The following is a 21,629-nucleotide window of genomic DNA, read 5'->3' on the forward strand; positions in this document are numbered from 1 at the left end:
GCTAACAAATCCAGGCTGCAGCTTTAAGGCTTGCGTCTACTTCTCAACACATTTATTGTTCTTAGGAGTTTTCTCTTTTCCCTTTAAGTTATTTCTTCCTGGCAAAAGACCAACATTGTTGGTAAGAATTAAATCTCAGGGTGATGGAGGTCAACTCTTCAAGTACAGTAAATTACATTTATTCAATCCTCAGTCGCAACTCAGCTACATACTCTTCATATCCTGATATATCTTGTGAGAGAAAATGTTTATCATGTATAAATATAAATTATATTTAGCTTTAAGTAACGCAAGATGACAAAACAAACCATAGAAAAATCAACAATGAAAATCCAAACTTTAGTGTCAAAGCACAGCAGCCCTTATGAGCCATTTCATATTTAATGACAGAACAACAACCGCCCTAAACAAGCAGCTTCGACTTCATGTCAGCATTAATTCAGGCACTGTTACATTAGTGACAGCCCTGAGATATGATCATTATTCTGTCACTGCAGTGCCATCAATTCTTTCTTCTGAAAGCTCCTGATCATTCTTAACCGCAAAAAGAATATGACATATATCCAATTCACTTTCACTTACTTTGTGATTCTTAAACTTCTTCATAAAAACTTTGACAATTATATACCTGACAAGACTCCAAGCAGTAAAATGCTGAAATAATGACTGTTTAATAGCCTACAAGGCAATCACAATATCCCACTTATGCACAAATCCACATCAATAGTAATTTTCGCACAGCACTGATGCACCGAGTGCAGTAAAGGTGAACAAATTGCTGAATGAAACACACTTACTTCCACCTGCCTCTACGTCGCACACACTGTGACAAGAAAATAACATCTTGACCGCATTGACATTTTATTTCGGGCTTTTATTAAACACCAGAATAACAGCTTTAAGGAGTTTCTAAAGGTGACTGTGATGCTATTTTGATCATCAGGAGCTAAACATGTGTGCAACATTAATATTTTGCACTTTTACATCAGCATCACACATGAAGCCAATAACAGAACTATGAGATTCCCCTTATCCAGTGGATTTTGAGGAAGAAAATTACAACAATTTACTTTAAATATCTCACTTTTTAAGGATTCAAAATGTTACATAACAAATTACATATGACTAAAATTAAGCCTTACGGAAATATTGATTTCACTTAATTTCATAGTTTATTAGATCGCAGTTTTTACTTTTTCCTCCCACACTTTAAAAAAAAAAAAAAAAAAAAAAAAAAAAACCACACACATCCTCACACACTTTTCATTAAGCGCTGTGTTTACCTCACAGTCAACGTTAATCACAAAAGAAAGAAAAACACGGTGCGCATGTGTGCGTGCATGCATGCCATCGGCAGGTCTGCAGTGTTTATGTGTCAGATCAGCTTCATTGCTCACGAGGAAACATGCAATCATTCTCTCATTACCAGCTTTGAGTGAATGCATTGAGACTCATTTGGTGCACTCACAAGCAGGTACCAAACAGACATCTATACACAATGGTGGACTCAATCCACAATGATGAGGCACATTTGTATGGAGTGACCACAGCTCCACCTAGTGGCACTTTATACATGATTAAAAACAGGAAAAAAAAGAAAAAAGAAAAAGAAAGAAATACACAAATGTCTATTTAAATATTTTTCTTTGTGATTCAAACGTACACACTTTGAAATAGTGTCTGACCTTATGTTGAGTCCAGTAGATTGCCCAAGGTTCTCCCAGGCGTGGAGCTTCTCTGTGAGCCTCTAAGTTTTAATGACACCAAAGCAAATAACTGTTTTTGAGTACAGGAAAAGTTGATGCTGATATAATACAGTCAACAGCAGAAGAAAAAGAATACTTTTATGCAGTATGAAGTCTTGCAAATATGGCATCTTTACATCCCACAGCAGTATAAATACATTATTTTCTTCTCTTATTATTGTACATATTTTATAATTCACCAATTATCTCTGACAATAGCTTTTTAAAAAGTAATGACTGAAATGTTTACTCAAGTTGCCTACACACAGGAAGTCAGTCTTTTGTCAAGCATCAGCTTGAAGCTGACAATGAATGCTAGTGGACATTCCCATATTTGCTACCAGCTTATATGTTAATCAACTGTATTCTTCACTCTCATTGGTAGCCACCTCAGTTGCTCACGTGAAGCTGAGAATAGTTTATCGCAAGTCCCGCCCACTTCAGCAGCACTTTTTTCACCTGTAGTTGTTTTCTATGGTCTGTTGCCACCATATCACTACGAACTGCTCCCAGTGTGTATAGGGCTTTTTGGAGGACATTCTAAGCTTAGATTATTAATTAAAAAATATATTTGATAGTAAATTCTAAAAGTTAAACTTCAAAGTTTGCAAAAACAAACATAGAGGACAGGGAGTCACAAAAACCTTCACGAGGATGCAGCCAGAGTCATTAATCTATCTAAAAATGTCTCATTGAAGCTTTGCTTATTCCTTAATTCTCTTAATATTTATATATTTCTAACTGCCCACACTTTTACCTCTTTTTCCAGTTCCATGTTGATCAGCTCTTCTTTGGTTTTCTCCATCCTCTCCAGCTTCTTCCGCAGACCCTCCACCTCCTCTTTCAACAGGCTGCAATTTTCTCTGCTCTCCCTGGACAGAACAGAGACAAAAAAGGTAAATTAAACTGATAGCTCAGTGTCTAATGCAAGACATGGAGAAACTTTCAATCCCTGGCTACAGTCACACTCGGATGCAATTTTGAAAACCGTTTTCAAATATATTAAGATTACAGTGACTGACGACAAATGCACGTAACAATGTACCAACTGTGCATTATAGCTATAATACATTGCTCTCACTAGTTTTCAAGTTTTCTTTACTTTAGTCACACTTGTTGGATTAGGGTGACTTTTCTGTGAACTCTACTTGAGAAACGTCTGATATGTTTTGGCCATGTTATTACCCACTTCAATCAACAACACTATTTTTGCCCAGCTCACATTGTTTACACCAGGGAGCTGATTATGCTGACACAAGCCGGTAGAAATTAGGGGGGGGGGGGGAAATGCAAAGGTTGCAGAGGAGGAAAGAATAAGGGAAAAGAGCTCGGTCCAGACAACAGAGACTGATTAGGAGATAAAAGAAGAATTTTCCTTCTATTGTTTCAGGCAATGTGAAACAAGAATCTCCCCACAGTTTGAGGACTTCCCAACCATCGGAGACCAGACAATGGACTCGCCTTGGAAGATCAGACAAAATGCTGCTTGATCCACCTGGTCTTTCTTTTCAGTCACATTTCCCAGACTAAACCTGCAATACTTGCTCCTCTTGCTATCCAGCACCAGAAATACTCAGTAATATGAACAAGTACTTATTGAGATTACATTCATGTATGCCAGTTGACTGTTGGCCCTGAGATGTTAAGCAGGATTTCTCAGTAAATGGCAGCCCCTTGCCCCCCAGTCACCCTCTGTCTCAGAACATGTAAACAAGGAGTGCAGTGCAGCTCTGCAGTATTCCATTTACGTCTGGCCAGAGTAATCTTAGTGTGATGACCCATTCCATTATGCACATCCCTTCCTTGCTTTCCTTACTGATTTTTTATGAGAGATGGGGAGAGTGTGAGGAGCATGTCCCCCACCACACACACCCTCCCCACACTACTGATATAACATTCCACTTAAAAAAATAAAAATAAACAAATAAAAATTATTTAAAAAAATAAAATAATTGGCTAATTAGCTTTGTTCCTGTTTAGGACAGTTACACACACACACAAACACTCGACCAGAAAATACTGCTTTCTGCATAAGTGTGTAAAGGTTTATCTGTAAGGACAGATGGCTGCAAAACACTGGCACACTTTGCAAGCTAATGTGAATGTGTATGCACAGCACAAAGTGTCACAAATTTCAGCAGCATTTAAAATGCAACTTGATTGTCTGAGTACTTTTAGAAGGGTCAGTCTTTTTTCCCCCTCCCATTTAATCGACTTATGAATAAGGAACATTCCTAGTTACAGTTATGATATCTTCAGCAAAATTCTTAATCTGTTATCTTGAGAAAGTATGAAGAGTTTCATGCTTTAAATTGAGATTTCTGTAATACAACAGAAAGGATAAGTGGATAAACACACCAACTGCTAAATTTCTCCACTTAGTCTGACAAGCTGTTTGGCTGTTACTTGACAAATGGATCTTCTGTTATCCAACTTAATCTTTCAAAATGCTTGTATGCTCATTAATGCCCGATAGCATCCAAACTACGTGGTACAAACAGAATCAACCTAAACATATAGTGTAAGGTTTTAGAGACAACACAGGCACAAACACATATTACAAATACCAAAAACACTTGTTAAAGAAAAGAGAGCTTGTGGTATATGTGTGTGTGAAACTTGTGGATTGAAAGGTCCCTCCACTACAGTGTAAAGAGTTTACATGTTAAGGAAACTTCAAAAATGTATTTAACCTGAGGTAGGCATTATCATCTCTGAGGCGCTTCAGCTCCTTTTCCAGATCTGGAACTCTGGCCACCTCTGACTTTACAGTCTTCACAATGGCAAAGTCCTGCTCCTGGAACACAAGCCGCCTTTCCAACTCCTGCCAAATTAGAAAGTGAGAAATTCACCAGTAATACAGTTTTCAGATTAATGACACACTTTATGAAACAAATACCTGTAACAAACAAGCAAACACACACACACACACACCTGTATTAATGTAAATATCTAACCACCAATCATGTGGCAACGACTCAGCAATCTTTTATTGTCCAAAAGTGGACAACAGAAGATTAGTAAAAATTGTTGCCTGATCGATGTCGAGCTGATCCGAGTGGGTACTAATGGAAAAAGGGCTTTAGTACCAACTAAGCATCATTTAAACCTACACCCTACCTGACGATTGTAGCCGACCATGTCCATCTCTTTATGAACAGTGTACCCAACTTCTGATGGCTGCTTCCGGCAAGATCACGTGACATGTCACAAGACTCCAAATCACCTCAAACTGGTTTCTTGAACATGACAGTGAACTCACTGTACTCCACAGTCCCCAGATCTCAGTCCAACAGACAGACAAATCTGCAGCAACTGTGTAATGCCATCATGTCAATATGAACCAAAATCTGTGAGGCATGTTTCCAACACCTTGTTGAATCTATGCTCTGAAAATTAAGGCTGTTCTGAAGGCAAAATGGTATGTTCGATAAGTTTATGTTATGAGGGGAAAAAATACATTTAAACTCATTTTATGCAATTTGAAGGAGAAAGGTAGTTTGAACAAAAAAGCTGATATGTAGAAAATTGAACTGATATACTGCACATGCATTGGTTATACGTCTAAATCGTAATCATATTTAGTAGGTTTACATTCGCTGTAGAGTGAGCTACATAACACTGTGTAACCACACCGTCTACATCAGTGCAAAGACGTACAAACTGCTATGTTTAACTATTTCAACTAGTTTCTCTCCATGAACTGTGGACACTGGAATGTTCTGAACTACAGACAAATCCGTACACCATTTAAACTCTGAAGTGAAACCATAAGGAGCCCAATAGAAGCGACAGCATTTCGTACCTTAATCTTGATTATGTGATCAGAGCATGAGGACTGCGCAGCTTGGAGACTTTGGCAAAGTTGAGAGACTTCCTGATACTTCCTGATCATAACAGCAATCAAAGAAAACTGCATGGTCAGCATTTATATTAAGCAGTACAGCTCAATATTTATTAGCATGAAAAAGAGCAAAGTGTCAGTCCTTGTTTGTGTGTGTACCTTTGTTGCAAATCTAGCTTTTCCTGTAACTCCTGGTTTTCGAGCGTTTGAGCAGACATTTTTGAGTCTTGGTTTTGAATCTTCTGCCTGAGCTCTCTGATCTCATCCTTCAAAGAGCTGATGGTCTGCAAACAGATAACAGAGGTAATCCAGTATAAGATAAGAGGCACTACCAGACTGGCAAAATAACTGTGCGTGCAAATCTACAAGCATGCGTGCACCTGGTTAGCTGTGCCAAGCTTATCATCTCTTTCCTCCAGTGTCTTGTTTAGACCCTCCAGGTTCTTCTGGAGAGCATCATTTGCTTCCTTCTGCTCTGTTAGCTTCTTATTCACCTCTTCCGCTCTCTCCTCCAGCTTCTTTATTTGTCCCAAAAGCTCCTGGTTCCGATCCACCTCATGCTGCAACATAACAAGGTGGTGAGCTATCTGATGCCTTGGTCATGTGGTATTAAAGGAGTATGTATGGCATGTACCTCCAAGTCTCGTGCGCTGTCTGAGGCTGCCTTCTCCAGTTCAAAACGAGCCCGTTTGTGACTCAGCTCCATCTGTTTCTTTTCCTGGTCCAACTGCAGGTAGCGATTCTTGGAGTGAACCCTCTCTGCTGCTTCTAAAAGCTAAAAGAAGGATATGCTAGTAAGTGCGGAGGCTGAATGCTGGTGCTATTTTTGTTCAGCTTTTTTGCCCCCCTGTTGATGCAAACAGTTTCTGTATGTACCTCCATGCTGCGCTTGTACTGACTCTGCAGGATTCCACTCCCTGCTGAGTGTTCTGACAGCCGCTGTGGATGTTCGGGGCGGCTGATGAAGGAATTGAAGGACTTCAGGGTTGTTAAAATGGTCGTGTCGTCTTCTAAATCCATCCTGGAAGATGCAGCACACAAACGAAAGGCTCACAGTACGAGTAAAAAAAAGACTACACTACGGCCATGTAAAGTTTAGCTAAGCAATTCTAAAGTGCACCATTTTCATGCTTTATAACTTTACGATAAAAGTGTTAACACGTTAATGTTATATGCAGACAGGTTCCTAGCATTAACTACGTAAAAGTGCGAAGTAAGATAAAAGTGGCATTAGCTTCTTTGCTCAGCTGCACAAACACGAAACCAACTTTAGTAGCTTAACCAAAAGCTAATGTTTACGTTAGTTGCCATATTTGACAATTATCAAGAATTATCTCAAGAAGGTATTCACTGGTTTGTTAAGAACGGTATAAACTGCTTCACTCCTGTATCACCACAGGCTACACAAGAGTTCAGTTTACCATGACTGTTTTCTACAGCTATTCTCTCTAAACTACGTTTAAGTAGCTAACAAATGGGCATCGCTTGTAAGAATACGTCCTCACCTCTGAGCCGGCTTGGTTTCCTTTTTTAAGGAGCGAGTTATTTGCAAATAGATTGTCTCAGTGTTGCTAACGTGTTAGCTGCTCGCTCAATACTACAGAAATCCCTCCAGTTTAGCTCGAATGGGATGTACGTAGTATCGCGAGATTTGGTAACATATCGCGAGTATCAAAAGCAAACTTTTTTGTTTGTTTTGGTTTTAATCAATGACTGTAGAAAGGTTTTCTACAGTCATTGGGTTTAATAGGAAAAACGAATAAATCGTGCACTGTTATCAGTTTGATTCAACGTTTCTTTGTTAGTTTGTTTTTTCCCCCCTCTGATTTCTGGTTTTCTAATAATAAATACAATGACGCTTGGAAAAGCCTGGTAACTCCGGCACTATTCAGGTAGAGCTGTTTTCTTACAATTGGTATTAGACAGAATTTTACCATTTGCACAACCTCTGTCATACCACTCCTACCCTTAGAGGTCAACCACCTCCACTTTACCATATAACCCAGGTTTAATAATAATCTTAGCGCAAATTGCATTAATAAATATGTATACTATACACTGTGTAATATGTTTGGGACTAGCGTGATTCAGCTATCACATAAACAAAAGTTATTTTGCAGTTTTACAGAGATTGGTAGGAATAATTTCATGAAGCATTCTTATCTGGCGGCAGGGTTTTGGATCAGTCTGATCAATCTTGCTGGAAAAACTCAGGGAACGTGCCAGCTTCAGTGCATAAAGAGGGAAACACATCATCATGTAGCAATTTCAAATATCCAGTGGCCTTGAGGTTTCCATTGATGAAGAATGGACCCACTATCGTTGGACCCCATATACCACACCAAACCATCACTTTTGTTGGTCCAACAGACTTGGAGGGATCCATCCAATGTGGGTTAGTGTCAGACCAATAGCGGTGGTTTTGTTGGTTAACTTCACCATTCACATAAAAGTTTGCCTCATCACTGAACAAAATCTTCTGCATGAACTGAGGGTCCTGTTCCAATTTTTGTTTTGCCCATTCTGCAAATTCTGTGCGCCGATCTGGGCAGGGCCGTGCAGAGAGGGGCGGGTGCTCAAAGTTAAAAAGGGGCACATTGAACCAGGCTGAATAACAACAACACACATTCATCAAGAATCTAATATGGGCAACAAGGCAAAGCAAACGTAGCCGATGGGTACAATGTTGCTGTTGAGGGGTTGCTGCTGATAGTGCTGGAGGGCAGGGCTGTGTTGATCTGAGACTGTAAACATTAAAAAGTCCACAGGAGAGATGGTAGCTGATTAAACAAGTGTCATGAGATAATAACAAAATGCAAAGATTGGTGACAGCGCTTGGAACCATAAGGCAACAAAAAACTGTGAGAAATAATTTAGGCTCTGCCTGTGATTCACTCTTTGCTTCTCTTCTTCCTTCCATCATTTCATATATCACTCTCCACTTGCTGTCTATCTGAGAACAAGGCACAACTTGCTATTGCAATAAACTATAATCTAATTATCCACACCTAACAACTCTTGCACTTAATCTATAATAAAATGATGACAGAAAAATGTTATAGCCCTGCCTTTAGTAGCCTCACACAGCTCCTACTGTTTCCTCCTCATGTCCTTACCAGGCTTGTCTGGACAATGTTATATCATGAGTAATTTTTTTTTTTAAATCCATCTAAATAAAACAAACACACGCACACACAGTGACATTTTACACCTTCTTCAGAATACTGTATATACTATGGGCATCATGGTGCTGATCCAGAATCCTTACATATTTATTACTAGAGCTACAATAATAAAGCAATGAGGAGGGGGAAGTAATAAATATGAAATAATGTATTTATGATGATTCCATTTGTTTCACTATCCACTCTGTGCAGGGGCAAAGCTTATTACATTTTTAAACTGCAGAGATACAATCATTTTACTGCTGTAAAATCCAAATTTTGTCTTATTTAAAATAGAAATCTAATATAATCTGCTTCTTAATGTATGTTCTTTAAAATACAGCGTGTGTTTTTTAATATATTATAATTATAATAATGCATAATTATGTGGAAGTGCATATTAGATCGTTTTTTAGTGAAATATAATTGATTGATTGATTGAATCTTTATTTTGAACATGTTGAAAAAGTATAAAAAAAAATAGAATTAAAAGAGACAAATGAACAAAGCAAACAAAAGGAAAACGAGCAACCACAACTCCAAATAACGTCCATGTTCAAAAAGGAGCAGGAAGAAGCATAAGCTTATTTAATCCCACACCTTTTCCACTATCTAGTATCTACAGACTACAGAAATACCTCCTTGCAATTACATTATATGTTATGTGTAATTAATCCCTCCAGAAAGGCAGGAAAAGCCCTGTAACTTGCTTTAAAACTAAATATGTTCCCTAAAACGGTGACAGAGCTACAGACCCATGACAGCCTTACACAGGTAGCCAGCAGCTGTGACCAGCACTACTTGTGCAGTTAATAAAAGGACAGGTAATGTTTGTCGCGCTGTTGCACACACAGCACGCTCCAGGGACGTGCAGAGGGGGGGGGGGGGGCTAGAGGGGCTTGAGCACCCGCCCCTTTCCTGATGAGTGCCCAAAGTGCCCTTTTGTTGAGGCAACTTTTAAATTTTTTTAATTTATTTATTATTTTTTTTATGTGTGTGTGCGTGCGGAGTCCTGTCTGTGCCCCTCAACAATAATATTTAACTATTAATCATAGTTTTGCTAAATAAAAGGATCTGGCTTGCATCAGTCACATGATCACATTTAACCAATGATCGCCCTCGACGGCAGAACGCGCTGGTTACGAGCCGGGAACGAGCTCACAAAGAGCACGCGCATTTTTTGCGGTCCGGAGCTGTAGGAGAAACACAAGTTAACTCAGAGACACAGACTGATGCGACAAACCCAGTAAGTAGGTGTACAGCGTACACTGTAGTGTGTAGCACACAGGAGTATTAGCTTATTACGTACACGTTGGTAAGCTGTCTTGTTGCAACTGACGAACTGAAACAAACAAGCGTGCTGTGTGTGCAACAGCGCGACAAACATTACCTGTCCTTTTATTAACTGCACAAGTAGTGCTGGTCACAGCTGCTGGCTACCTGTGTAAGGCTGTCATGGGTCTGTAGCTCTGTCACCGTTTTAGGGAACATATTTAGTTTTAAAGTAAGTTTCTGGGCATTTCCTGCCTTTCTGGAGGGATTATATTTTACTAAAAAACGATCTAATATGCATGTCCACATAATAATAATTATAATATATTAAAAAACACACGCTGTATTTTAAAGAACATACATTAAGAAGCAGATTATATTAGATTTATATTTTAAATAAGACAAAAGATTGTATCTCTACAGTTTAAAAATGTAATAAGCTTTGCCCTGCACAGAGTGGATAGTGAAACAAATGGAATCATCATAAATACATTATTTCATATTTATTACTTCCCCCTCCTCATTGCTTTATTATTGTAGCTCTAGTAATAAATAATAATGTAAGGATGCCCATAGTATATACAGTATTCTGAAGAAGGTCTAAAATGTCACATGTGTGTGTTTTATGTATATAGATTTTTTAAAATTATTACTCATGATATAACATTGTGCAGACATGGCTGGTAAGGACATGAGGAGGAAACAGTAGGAGCTGTATGAGGCTACTAAAGGCAGGGCTATAACATTTTTCTGTCATCATTTTATTATAGATTAAGTGCAAGAGTTGTTAGGTGTGGATAATTAGATTATAGTTTATTGCAATAGCAAGTTGTGCCTTGTTCTCAGATAGACAGCAAGTGGAGAGCGATATATGAAATGATGGGAAGGAAGGAAGAAGAGAAGCAAAGAGTGATTCACAGGCAGAGCCGAGTTTATGTCACAGTTTTTCGTTGCCTTATGGTTCCAAGCGCTGTCACCAATCTTTGCATTTTGTTATTATCTCATGACACTTGTTTAATCAGCTACCATCTCTCCTGTGGACTTTTTAATGTTTACAGTCTCAGATCAACACAGCCCTGCCCTTCCCATATTAGATTCTTGATGAATGTGTGTTGTTGTTATTCAGCATGGTTCAATGTGCCCCTTTTTAACTTTGAGCACCCGCCCCTTTAAACCTCTCTGCACGTCCCTGGCACGCTCGTTTGTTTCAGTTCGTCAGTTGCAACAAGACAGCTTACCAACGTGTACGTAATAAGCTAATACTCCTGTGTGCTACACACTACAGTGTACGCTGTACACCTACTTACTGGGTTTGTCGCATCAGTCTGTGTCTCTGAGTTAACTTGTGTTTCTCCTACAGCTCCGGACCGCAAAAAATGCGCGTGCTCTTTGTGACCTCGTTCCCGGCTCGTAACCAGCGCGTTCTGCCGACAAGGGCGATCATTGGTTAAATGTGATCATGTGACTGATGCAAGCCAGATTTTATTTAGCAAAACTATGATTAATAGTTAAATATTATTGTTGAGGGGCACAGACAGGACTCCGCACTTACACACACATTAAAAAATAATAATAATAAATTATTTTTTTTTAAAGTTGCCTCAACAAAAGGGCACTTTGGGCACCCATCAGGAAAGGGGCGGGTGCTCAAGCCCCTCTAGCCTCCCCCCTCTGCACGTGCCTGGATCTGGGTCATCCTCGTTGAGATGCTGCAGTAGCTGGAGTTTGTAAGGGTGCTATTTGTGAGTAGCTAATATCCGCTGAAGGGATGTTCGACTAATCCCACTCTCCAGTGACATGCGGCGAGTGCTACGCTGTGGGCTCTTGCTGAATGAAGCTAGGACAGCCACTGATGTTTCTTCATTAGTGACAGTTTTCTTGCTTCCACATTTTGGCAAATCCAACACTGAACCAGTTTCACGAAACTTAGCAAGCAGTTTGCTAACTGTAGCATGGGAGATGGGTGGTCTCGTAGGGTGTCTTGCATTGAAATCTGCTGCAATGACCCGGTTACTTTGCCCCCTCACATATACTAAGTCACTTTTTAAAAGGCAGTAATCCTCCTCATCCTTATCATCAGTCCAGAAAATAGCTGATAAATATTGCATGTGTTACTCTTTTACATTTACCTAATTAATCAGTGGGTAAATAACAGACCTGAAACAATGAATCAGTGCAACTCATGCTATTTCATGCCTCAAAATTAAAGCACAGTATTGCATTATGGGGGTTTTGTAGATTCGGCCTAATTTATAGACTAAATAATTTGGCTAGAAGGAGCAAACCATTGACCAGTTAACCAGGTTTATAAATATGCTTGTGATGATCTACATGGCACTACTGTGCTTTTGTTAGAAATGACCAAAAATGATATAGTGTATTTACTTTTGTATCCCATTAGCCCAGCACCTGTATGTGCTTGGATTTGTGGGGCCTTACTGGCATAGTTGTTCCAACAGAGGGCAGCACTGCTATATTTATCAGTTTATATTTTACAAAGCATGGTCTTTTGGTGGACACAGAGGTCTGCCTCGGCGTAAAGCCTCGTCTTTGTACAAATAATAAGCTGTGATTGGCTTCGCATTACTAGAACTCACACAAATGTGGATAGATCTTGATATTGTACTTACATAGCACACTGGTATGGAAATGATGCTTTTTTTTCCTCTAGCATAAGGCGTATCACTCACAGGGAGGCACTAATGGCACAGCTTTACAGATGGCAGCAGTGCCACGGACGATGTGAATTACAACCATTTGTGCCACAATGTCACGTCCAAAAGCATTTTAATTCATGTTTAATTAAATCGCCATAAGTCGCCTTGAACGATCCTCCTGATCCAAACAACGGTGATGCTCATTCTTGTGCATCCGGTTTGCATCTTCATTAATACTTCATTTATTCCCATGTGGAAAAAACCTCTGCACTTGACAGTCACGGCATAGCAGCTGAGAATCAACTCCAGTTCTCCTTGTGCCGTCTGAGGTCACGGCCAAGGAATTCTTTACGACTGTCCTGCATTCATGCCCTTCCTGAGTGAAGTAAAGGAAGTGAGACCTTGGGGCATTTATGTAAGAATATCTACAGCAAAATACAGGCAAGACCTTGAGAGTGCTGATCTCTGTAGTTTCAGAATACATGGATGAAAAAGACGCAGACAAGCAGCTCATAGATGGTTGGAACAAGCTGCAACGGACGCACAAGAGAATAATGACTATGCTGTCATCATCTGACAAAAGAAAAGGCTGTAATTACAAAATCACCTCTCTATGACTTGGCTGAGAGCAGAGTAGGTGCACAAGAGGTGAGGCCCGGTGCCCAGTCCATATTTATGTGAGAAAAGAGCTGGAAAACATGAAATAAAAGAGAGGAGGGTCCACGGAGGGATTTTTATGATTTTCTTTTTTTGTATGTGGGTGAGATTCAAGAGGGATTGAATGAAAGGGTGTGAATTTGTCTGAAAAGGTCAAACAGAAGACAATTCCTCTTCAGAGTGACATAAGAGCTCCCCTTTCTCTCTGTCACTGTCTCTTCCCTTTTCATCCTTTCACCCCCGAGAGAATTCAGCCTGTTTTGGTCCACTGTCTCTCCTAGCTCCCTCCTTCTCTTCCTCCCTCATCCCTTCCTTTCATGGTCCTACAATCTCCCCTCTCTCACCGGGTGAGAACACCTTTTTTTCTCCCCCTCCCCTCCCTCCTCACTGTCTTTTTTTATCTGTCATACTCTGACTCAGTCCCTCCCTGTCTCTCTTGGGTATTCAGTCGCCGTCCTCAGCATCTCCACCTGCGTCGGTCCTCCAGCAGTCGACCCGTGGATGCAGCCTTCCCTGCGAGGTGACGCAAATGCTCAAATTCAGACTCCTGCATGTGCACACGGACACACACACACGGCGTACGATGTAAATCAGCAGAAGTGCCCGCAGATGTGCCCTTCATTGCCATCTGTTGAGAGAAATGTGATAGGAGTTCACAGGAAGCCGTTTCACATTCAGTGGGGTGTTTTTTCCACCCATAGCTGTAAACATCAAAACATACACAATGTCATGCGAACTGCAAAAGGTTAGGAAGCTGACACCGAGAAAAATCTCTTTCTTGCGTCGTTACCCGATTGGCAGCAATATCAGCTTTTACAGCTTTGCAGTTAATGACAATGAAAGATATGAACGAGTGTAATTCAGGCTTTCAGTGTCCATTAAACACATTATTTAAGACATCACTGTAACCATCATCATCGTCCTTTTGAATTAATTCACATAATTGAAAACATAACTGTATTTAGTCACACCACAGTAGGCAAAAATAGGTCACCTCAAGGTCATCCAGACATAGTGTGTTACCTCAGTGTCTATTGTGGGTTTTATGAGTGGGTGAAAGATAAAGTGAAATAGCTCAGAAAGAGCAGGCATGAGGAAATGCAGAAGGAAATTTGTGGTCATGGCAGGTTCATAAAGTGCAAAGAAGAGTGTGATGGGGGGGAAAACGTAGGCATGGGAGGCGAAATGAGGAAAGCTGCAGAGAAAAGGCTCAGAGAGGGACAGAAAACAACATTACAGATCAGATGAGAGAAAGGTTAATGAGAAGAATCAATAAGATAGTGATTTCATACCCTTCTAATGAAGGAGGACAGAGCCAATAGCTGATTCAGGCTTTCAGTGCTCTGGAGCCCCGGGGAATATTTGAACAATATTAGTTTACAGGCGTGCATGCTTGTGCACACAAAGGGAGGAGGGGGGACAAAGAAGATGCAGAGGCACCCAGTTATGCATAAAGAAGCCACAATCAGAGGAGAAATTAAAAATAAATTGTGCTTACTAATTAATGAAATAAGCAGTCTCTGTGGGATAAGCCTGATGGGGAGGAGATGCGTGTGTCACATCATTTTCTGAATTCTCTCCCCCGAGGTTTCAAAACATTCAAAACCGTCTGCAGGGCAGAGAGCAGCAATATCATCAGCAGAGAAAAAACTAAGTTATTAATGTGAAACCCAAAATAGATGCTAACTGTGCGTATAACACACCGTCATTTCACAAAAGTGTGGTGCCTGTTTGGATATAATCCATACGTGCATTCATTTTCTTCACTACTTGCTCAGGGTTGCTGGAGCCTATCGCACTAGACACAGAGTAAGAGTTGGGATACACCCCACACACAATGGACGCATACAAGAAATGTATTTTTAAAAAGTCTAGTTTACATGTCTTCAATCCATAAAGCACCACAGTATTCCACTTGCTGTGATATGAAAGAGTGTGTGTGTGTGTGTCCATGGAGCTGTCTGCCCACTTATGTGAGGCATCAGGTGGGATATGACCAGTCACAGAGGCGTTCTATCCGCAGGGTGGTTTGATTGACACACAAACATAAAGCGTCAAGAAACTGCTTTGGGAGATCCAAGTGAATAGACAGGGAGTAGGAATAAAAACAATAAACAAAATGAAACACGCTCTGTGGGAGGAGGGAGAGAAAGCGTGACAGTGGTGTCAGGCAGGTGGGATGAAGGGAGAGGAAGGGAACAAATTGTCACAGGCTGGGTCTCCGACCCAGCACTCTGAGTTTTCTTTGTATTTTTTGATATGTTATTAGTTTGTGTTATTTCCTATTTTGCCTTTAGTTTAGGCAGTTATTGGTTATTGTTCCTGGGTTTTCTATGTTTTGGGGTTTGGTATTTATTCATCACGTGTTGGATCTGTTGAGTTGTGTTGTCATGTTTAGTTGTTAGTATTTCCTGTTTTATTTTGACAATGTCATGTGTTCTTTGTTCATTGTATTTAGCTTTCTCTCCTGGTCCTGTCATTAGGTTTATGTCTGTCAGCTGTTCCCCCATGTGTCCCCACTTCCCCTGATCACCTCATGTCTGTATTTAAGCCTTTTGTTTTCTTCATGCCATTGTCGGTTCGTCTGTTTATCTCACCAGGGTCACAGTTTTAGTCATGGTCTTAGCCTGTTTACCTCACCTCAGTCATAGTTCTAGTTTTCATCTGTTATGTATTATTAGTCTTAGTCATGGTCTTTGTTTATTATTTTTCCACCACAGTCATAGTTTAGGTTTTGGTCTCAGTACCATTTAGTATTTTGTTTCTTAGTGTTTTGCCTGTTTGTTTTTGGTCTCTTGGTTCATTTCCCTGCCGTCATCGCATTAAAGGTTCACCTTTCTGTTAATCATTACAATTCCTCGTCATCATCTGCTTTTGGGTCCTGTTTCCACACACATCGGTGCACCCCGCCGTGACACAAATAAAAGGTGGAGAATCTCAGAGGACTGTGGAAACAAAGAAAGAGGACATAAGTATTGTTGCCTTGTATCTGCATATTAATGTGGTTGTTTATTATTTCAGTGTGTTCAGTCCCAGAACAGCAGATATCTATGTAATATTAATGAATAAAAATGTAACAAATTAGTCGCTATAATAAATGTATTACTGCAGTCTGTCCATGCTAAGTTAGTGCTTTCCCCCCTGTTATTATCACAAAGAACTAAAGCAGACACTTTTGGATTTAACTATTTTTTATTTTAGGAGCAAAGAGATTACCAGTTGTCAGGGTCTTTGGAACTAACTCACCATTGTGGAAACTAAGGCTCACCTATCGTTTACCTGCCTGCCCATGAACACACCTCAAGTCTCCTAGAAGTCTGCCGGCCCACCTGTAACTCTTCAAACTCTGTCATCATCCAGTCTAGCAAGTAAGGCCTCAGAGGCTTTTAACTATTCTCCTTCACAAATTGCCATAATCAGCCAGCTCTCATCTGTCTCCCTGTCCTCCTGAGTTTAGCTGATGGAAAAGGGCTCAGCGCCATAGCCTGCCTGCCCTTTGTTAATTCCCTGAATTCTATAAATAAACCGTTTGAAACCCTTAGCCACGGTCTGAGTCTGCTCTTTGGGTCTGGTCACTGCAAAAACATGACAGCAGTGCTATTCAGTATCTTACACCATTTATTTCTGTTCCATAAAGATGAGTGAATTTCCTGTTTATATACTGCACTTCAGTAACAATTGGGGAAAAAAATCATGCCAGATATCTAAACTGATATGGATGTGTTAGGAATTAAAAGACACCCCGAAAATCACAGAGAAAAAATGATGTTACAGGCTAGTACAGGGGTCGGCAACTTGCGGCTCCGGAGCCCCATGCGGCTCTTTAGTCGTTATACTGCGGCTCTGCATGGTTTAGGAAAATAAATTACAAGTATTTAGCTGAAGTGTATTTTTTGTATTAGTTCTTTTTAAACTTGTACTTCTAAATTGAAAGATTATTGTGATATTGAAATATAAAAATAAAATTATATTTTATTATTTTTCGTTGCTCAAAATAAGCGTCACACTCGCTTTGGAGTTGACATCACGCCGCAGTGCATTGTGGGATCGCGGCGCCATGTCAGTAGGCCAGAAAGCAAAACGAGCGCACAGTGCTGGAGTGTTGGAATCGGGACTGCCAGAACCATGCTCAAAATCAGCGCAAAAGACAAAGGGCTGTATCGCGACCGATTGCGCCCAGACGCCAAGAGACGGTACTTTGAAAAAATTGCGTGCATCGGTAATGTGGACCCGTATGAAATAAGGAAGTGGAGTGGAAACCCAGACGACCTACCGCCGTTGTCCTATCCCGATATCTTCGCATACCTTGTCTGTGGAGTCAGCGCATACACAGCGAACCAGTTTAAGAATTATAAATCCCTGGAGGCCCACATCCAATTCACAAACGGCTGGGTGCAAGATTTGTCCATCTTTAAGCCTCCACGCTGCGAGTACGTTGTCGTTAAGACAAAGGTAAGTCGGTTTGAACTTGATAACTTTCTAAACAACTTCCTTGTTACCGTTTTTGCTTTGCACGTACACTCGTACAGCCAACCCATCTATATTAGCCTTGGTTAATTAAAGACCTTTTATTAAAAGTGGCTTTTGTGTGTTTCAGGTACTGCACTCACAACGACTGAATGAAACTGCATTACAGCCATGGGTCATTGTGAGCACCAATGGGAGGGTTGAGGCTGCTCACTGCACATGCATGGCCGGAGTTGCAGAGGCCTGCACCCATGTCGCTGCTCTTTTGTTTAAAGTCGAGGCTACAGTGTGTATCAGAGGCACCAGAACTGTAACAGATGAGTCTGCATATTGGGTATTGCCCGGAAATATGACCAAGATACAGCCCGGGGTTGCACATAACATCGACTTCTCCTCAGCAGCTGCCCAAAAACGTGGTCTTGATGAAATCATAAACACACCCTCTGCATCGAGAGGCAAAAGGAGGCGATCGCACAAAAGGCGGATTCCTATTGCAACGCTGGAGGATTTGTCACCATTACTGGATACACTGCAGGACCACAGCAAAGCAGTGAGTTTGTGTGGAATAGAAAACTATTACACCAACTACACTACACAGTCACCCACATTGCCCCAATCCCCGGCGTGTTTACACAACAAAGACGCTGAGTCCCTTGGCCTTCCTGATCTTCAGGTGGACTGTCTAAAGTTTCTTAAATAGCCTGTAACGTTTCATTTTGTGGTTCAAGATTGATGCCAGCTGTGTGTTGCCATGTAAATAGTCTGCATTTCATTTTTATGTACTTGCTAAGTACATGTGAACAGATCAAGAATAAAAAACAAACAAATATACTATTCTTTTCTGTTTTATTGAAACTGCTTCACACAAAGTACAATTATTTACAATGAACTACACATGCAACACAACAGCTTTATGAATACTCAACAAGAGCAAGTTTCATTTGGCCCTGGTTTGACAACCACACTGGGGCACATATTCACCAAAACACAGCAAACCTTAACAATCTTATCAAGCAGTGTTGTGTTTATTTCTGCTCTGCCCTGTTCACTGCACACACAATGCCCTTTAGCTTCCGTGACGCTGTCTGTCCGATCACCACTGTCCACATTTGCAGCTGGTACCTCAACCTCCACTTGTCCAACACAACTGCTGTCCACTGCCTCCATGACATTGTGATTTTGTTGTTGGTCTTCTGTCAGATCTTCATCGATCACTTCTGCACGGGGCACACCTTCAGACTCTGCAGCTGCATAACGAAAGCCTGTAAGTTAAAATTAGTGGATACACATAAGGTAAATGTACACCAATATTCCAATGACAGGTGTGTGACTCATATGGAAGTTATGTGAGGATTAGTGTACAATGATAGCAATTTAGTATGTTTTTAGAGGCCCATGTGCAGTGTTGGTGCCCAGTCTGGATTTGTTACATGCATTTCATATGCTGGTTTGCCTGCAATAATGCCAAATCATAAGCTACTCAGTCGACATGACGACATGACGTGGTTCTGCAGTATCACACATTAGCATGTTTTATCTCATTATCTATGACCTCAGCGCATTGCAAATAACACTAAAAGCCTTTTAATAGTGATATGAATTCATTTGGAACTAACCGGAAAGAAAATGCGGCGAGCAAACCAACAAAAAGCTGGGGATTGCAGAGAATTCGATATCCGCTCGTCTCACCGCTGCAATCCAAGCCTGACGTCTTTGTTTAGTAATATCGGATACATGGGATCTCTCACGTTGCCTCCAGGATGGAAAACGATGAAAAGAGAGCCCGTTATCCAGTTTCTTGCCTTCACGATCCTGTGATCTAACGTTGCAACCGACAACACAACACGTATGAACCATAGCTGAAGCTGTATCCTGTGTCTGGCCTACTGTCATGGCGGAAGGGGGCGTTGGCCACTTCCCGTGACATCATGCTCCAAAGCCCTATACTCGCCGAAACGCCGTGCATTTACCGAGACTTTCAACCCCAGGTAGGCCAATTATGGATCTTCGGATCCACATTATGCGAGCAGCTATTCTCCACCGCGAACTATGTTAAAAACAAACACGGCTCCCGCGTCACAGATGACAGCTTACAGTCCTGCGTAAAGATGAAAGTGACTTCACTGTGCGCAGAGGTTCAGGAGCAGAAGTCCCATTGTAAACATATCACGGCAGACCTGACGATGTTTCCATGAACACGCTTTTCGGCATCTCTTTATTGACCACTTTTCACACACGGTTGCTGTGCGCATACAGCCGGCTGTAGCTTTTCAGCTCACAGCCCGACAACACAACAGCAAAGAGAGCACAGACTTTAAGGCGGCGAGGCGTGATTGTGGGTGCAGCTCAGGTGCGTACGCCTCCCCTGCAGCGGCGCTGCAGACCAAGCCCCGCCACACACATTTACCATGTAAAATAAATAAAAGTAATTAAACAAATATTTATGCAGAATTTTGCAAATATTTATTTTTCATTTTTTTAGCAGCATAGTGCTTTTTTCCAATTATTTTTTAAAATTCAGGTCAAGGCTCCAAAAGTCCAAAGGCGATATAAGGCTGGCAGCTCTCAACGGTTTTTCTTTGCTACATGGATCATTTTAGTTCAGCTGGGTGTCTTTTCTTTTGTTATATTTCTTTAAGAGTTCAAAATGTGTTCATTACATAAATAAAATGTAACTTTCTCTGTAGCACTTCATGGATTTCATAAGCAACACACTTTAGTTGTTCACACAAAGCATAAAGGTAGAAAAAACAATATATACAGTGTTATCTTCAAGTATTTGCAGCTCCCAGTGTTTTCTTTTGCGTAGAAACTGGGTCCAAATGGTTCTTTGGTTGATAAAGGTTGCTGACCACTGAGCTAGTACATTTTGAGGAGTTTTATTGGATTTAGTTCAGGGAAAATGGGGGTCAATGGTATCAGCTCCTTCATCCTCCAGGAATTGACTGGATATTCTTGCCATATAAAGCCGGGCACTGTACCGCACCAGGAGGAACCCAGGACCCACTGCACCAGTGTACAGTCTGATAGTGGGTCCAAGAATTTCACCTTGAAACCTAATGGCAGTCAGGCTGCTGTTCCTCACTCTGTAGAGGTCTGTGTATATAACTCCTATCACTGACCCACCACCAAACCAGTCATGCTGATCGATGTTACAGGCAGCATAACTTCCTCCATGGCTTCTCCAGACCCTTTCACACCTGTCACATGTGCTCAGGGTGAACCTGTTCTCATCTGTGAAAAGCACAGTGTGTCAGTGATGAACCTGCCAGTTCTGGTATTCTATGGCAAATGTCAATTGAGCTCTACAGTGTCAGGTTGTGATTAAAGTGTCCACTAGAGAACGTCGGGCCCTCAGACCACTCTCATGAAGTCTGTTTCTGATTGTTTGGTTCGAAACATTCACACCAGTGTCCTGCTGGAGGTCATTTTGTAGCTCTGGCAGTGCTCATCCTGTTCCTAAGTTGAACAAAGGAGCAGACACCGGGCCTGGTGATGTCTAGCGCTCCTAAAGCAACCGTGTGTCTTTTGCAATCTGCTCCCTGCTCTTGAGACTGTGCAGGAGACACAGCAAACATTCTGGAAATTGCATGTATCAAATGCAAAATTAGTAAAAAAATAAATAAATAAAAAAGAACAGTCAGAAAAGATGAAAAAGCAATTCCTGTTTTGGTGCTTGCCTCATTGTTGCCCCTCTTATGCCCTTGTTGTTAATTTCTTTAACAACAAAGCAGCTGAAACTGATTAACAACTCCGACTGCTACTTAACTGAGCACATCAATATCCCAGAAGTGTAAATGACTTGAAGCTGTACTCTCATTAA

At 40.9% G+C, this 21,629-nt stretch overlaps 1 protein-coding gene across 1 annotated transcript in view; it reads right to left on the reverse strand.

Annotated features, from left to right (window-relative positions):
* The window catches only part of mad1l1 (mitotic arrest deficient 1 like 1), a 65,226-nt gene extending 58,000 nt beyond the window's left edge, over positions 1-7,226 (reverse strand). The window contains exons 1-9 of the mRNA XM_085458743.1: positions 7,095-7,226; positions 6,466-6,610; positions 6,224-6,364; positions 5,970-6,149; positions 5,749-5,873; positions 5,551-5,632; positions 4,439-4,569; positions 2,503-2,617; positions 1,686-1,747 (exon numbers count right to left, since the gene is read on the reverse strand). Of these exons, the coding sequence (XP_085314869.1) occupies positions 1,686-1,747; positions 2,503-2,617; positions 4,439-4,569; positions 5,551-5,632; positions 5,749-5,873; positions 5,970-6,149; positions 6,224-6,364; positions 6,466-6,609 (980 nt within the window). The 5' untranslated portion in view covers position 6,610; positions 7,095-7,226. The remainder of the gene's footprint in view (positions 1-1,685; positions 1,748-2,502; positions 2,618-4,438; positions 4,570-5,550; positions 5,633-5,748; positions 5,874-5,969; positions 6,150-6,223; positions 6,365-6,465; positions 6,611-7,094) is intronic.
* Between the last annotated feature and the right edge of the window lie 14,403 nt (positions 7,227-21,629).

Source organism: Copadichromis virginalis, linkage group LG6 (genome assembly GCF_057382275.1).
Source record: "Copadichromis virginalis isolate Kocher_CV1m ecotype Utaka linkage group LG6, C_Virginalis_male_GT1.1, whole genome shotgun sequence".
Lineage (NCBI taxonomy): Eukaryota > Metazoa > Chordata > Actinopteri > Cichliformes > Cichlidae > Copadichromis > Copadichromis virginalis.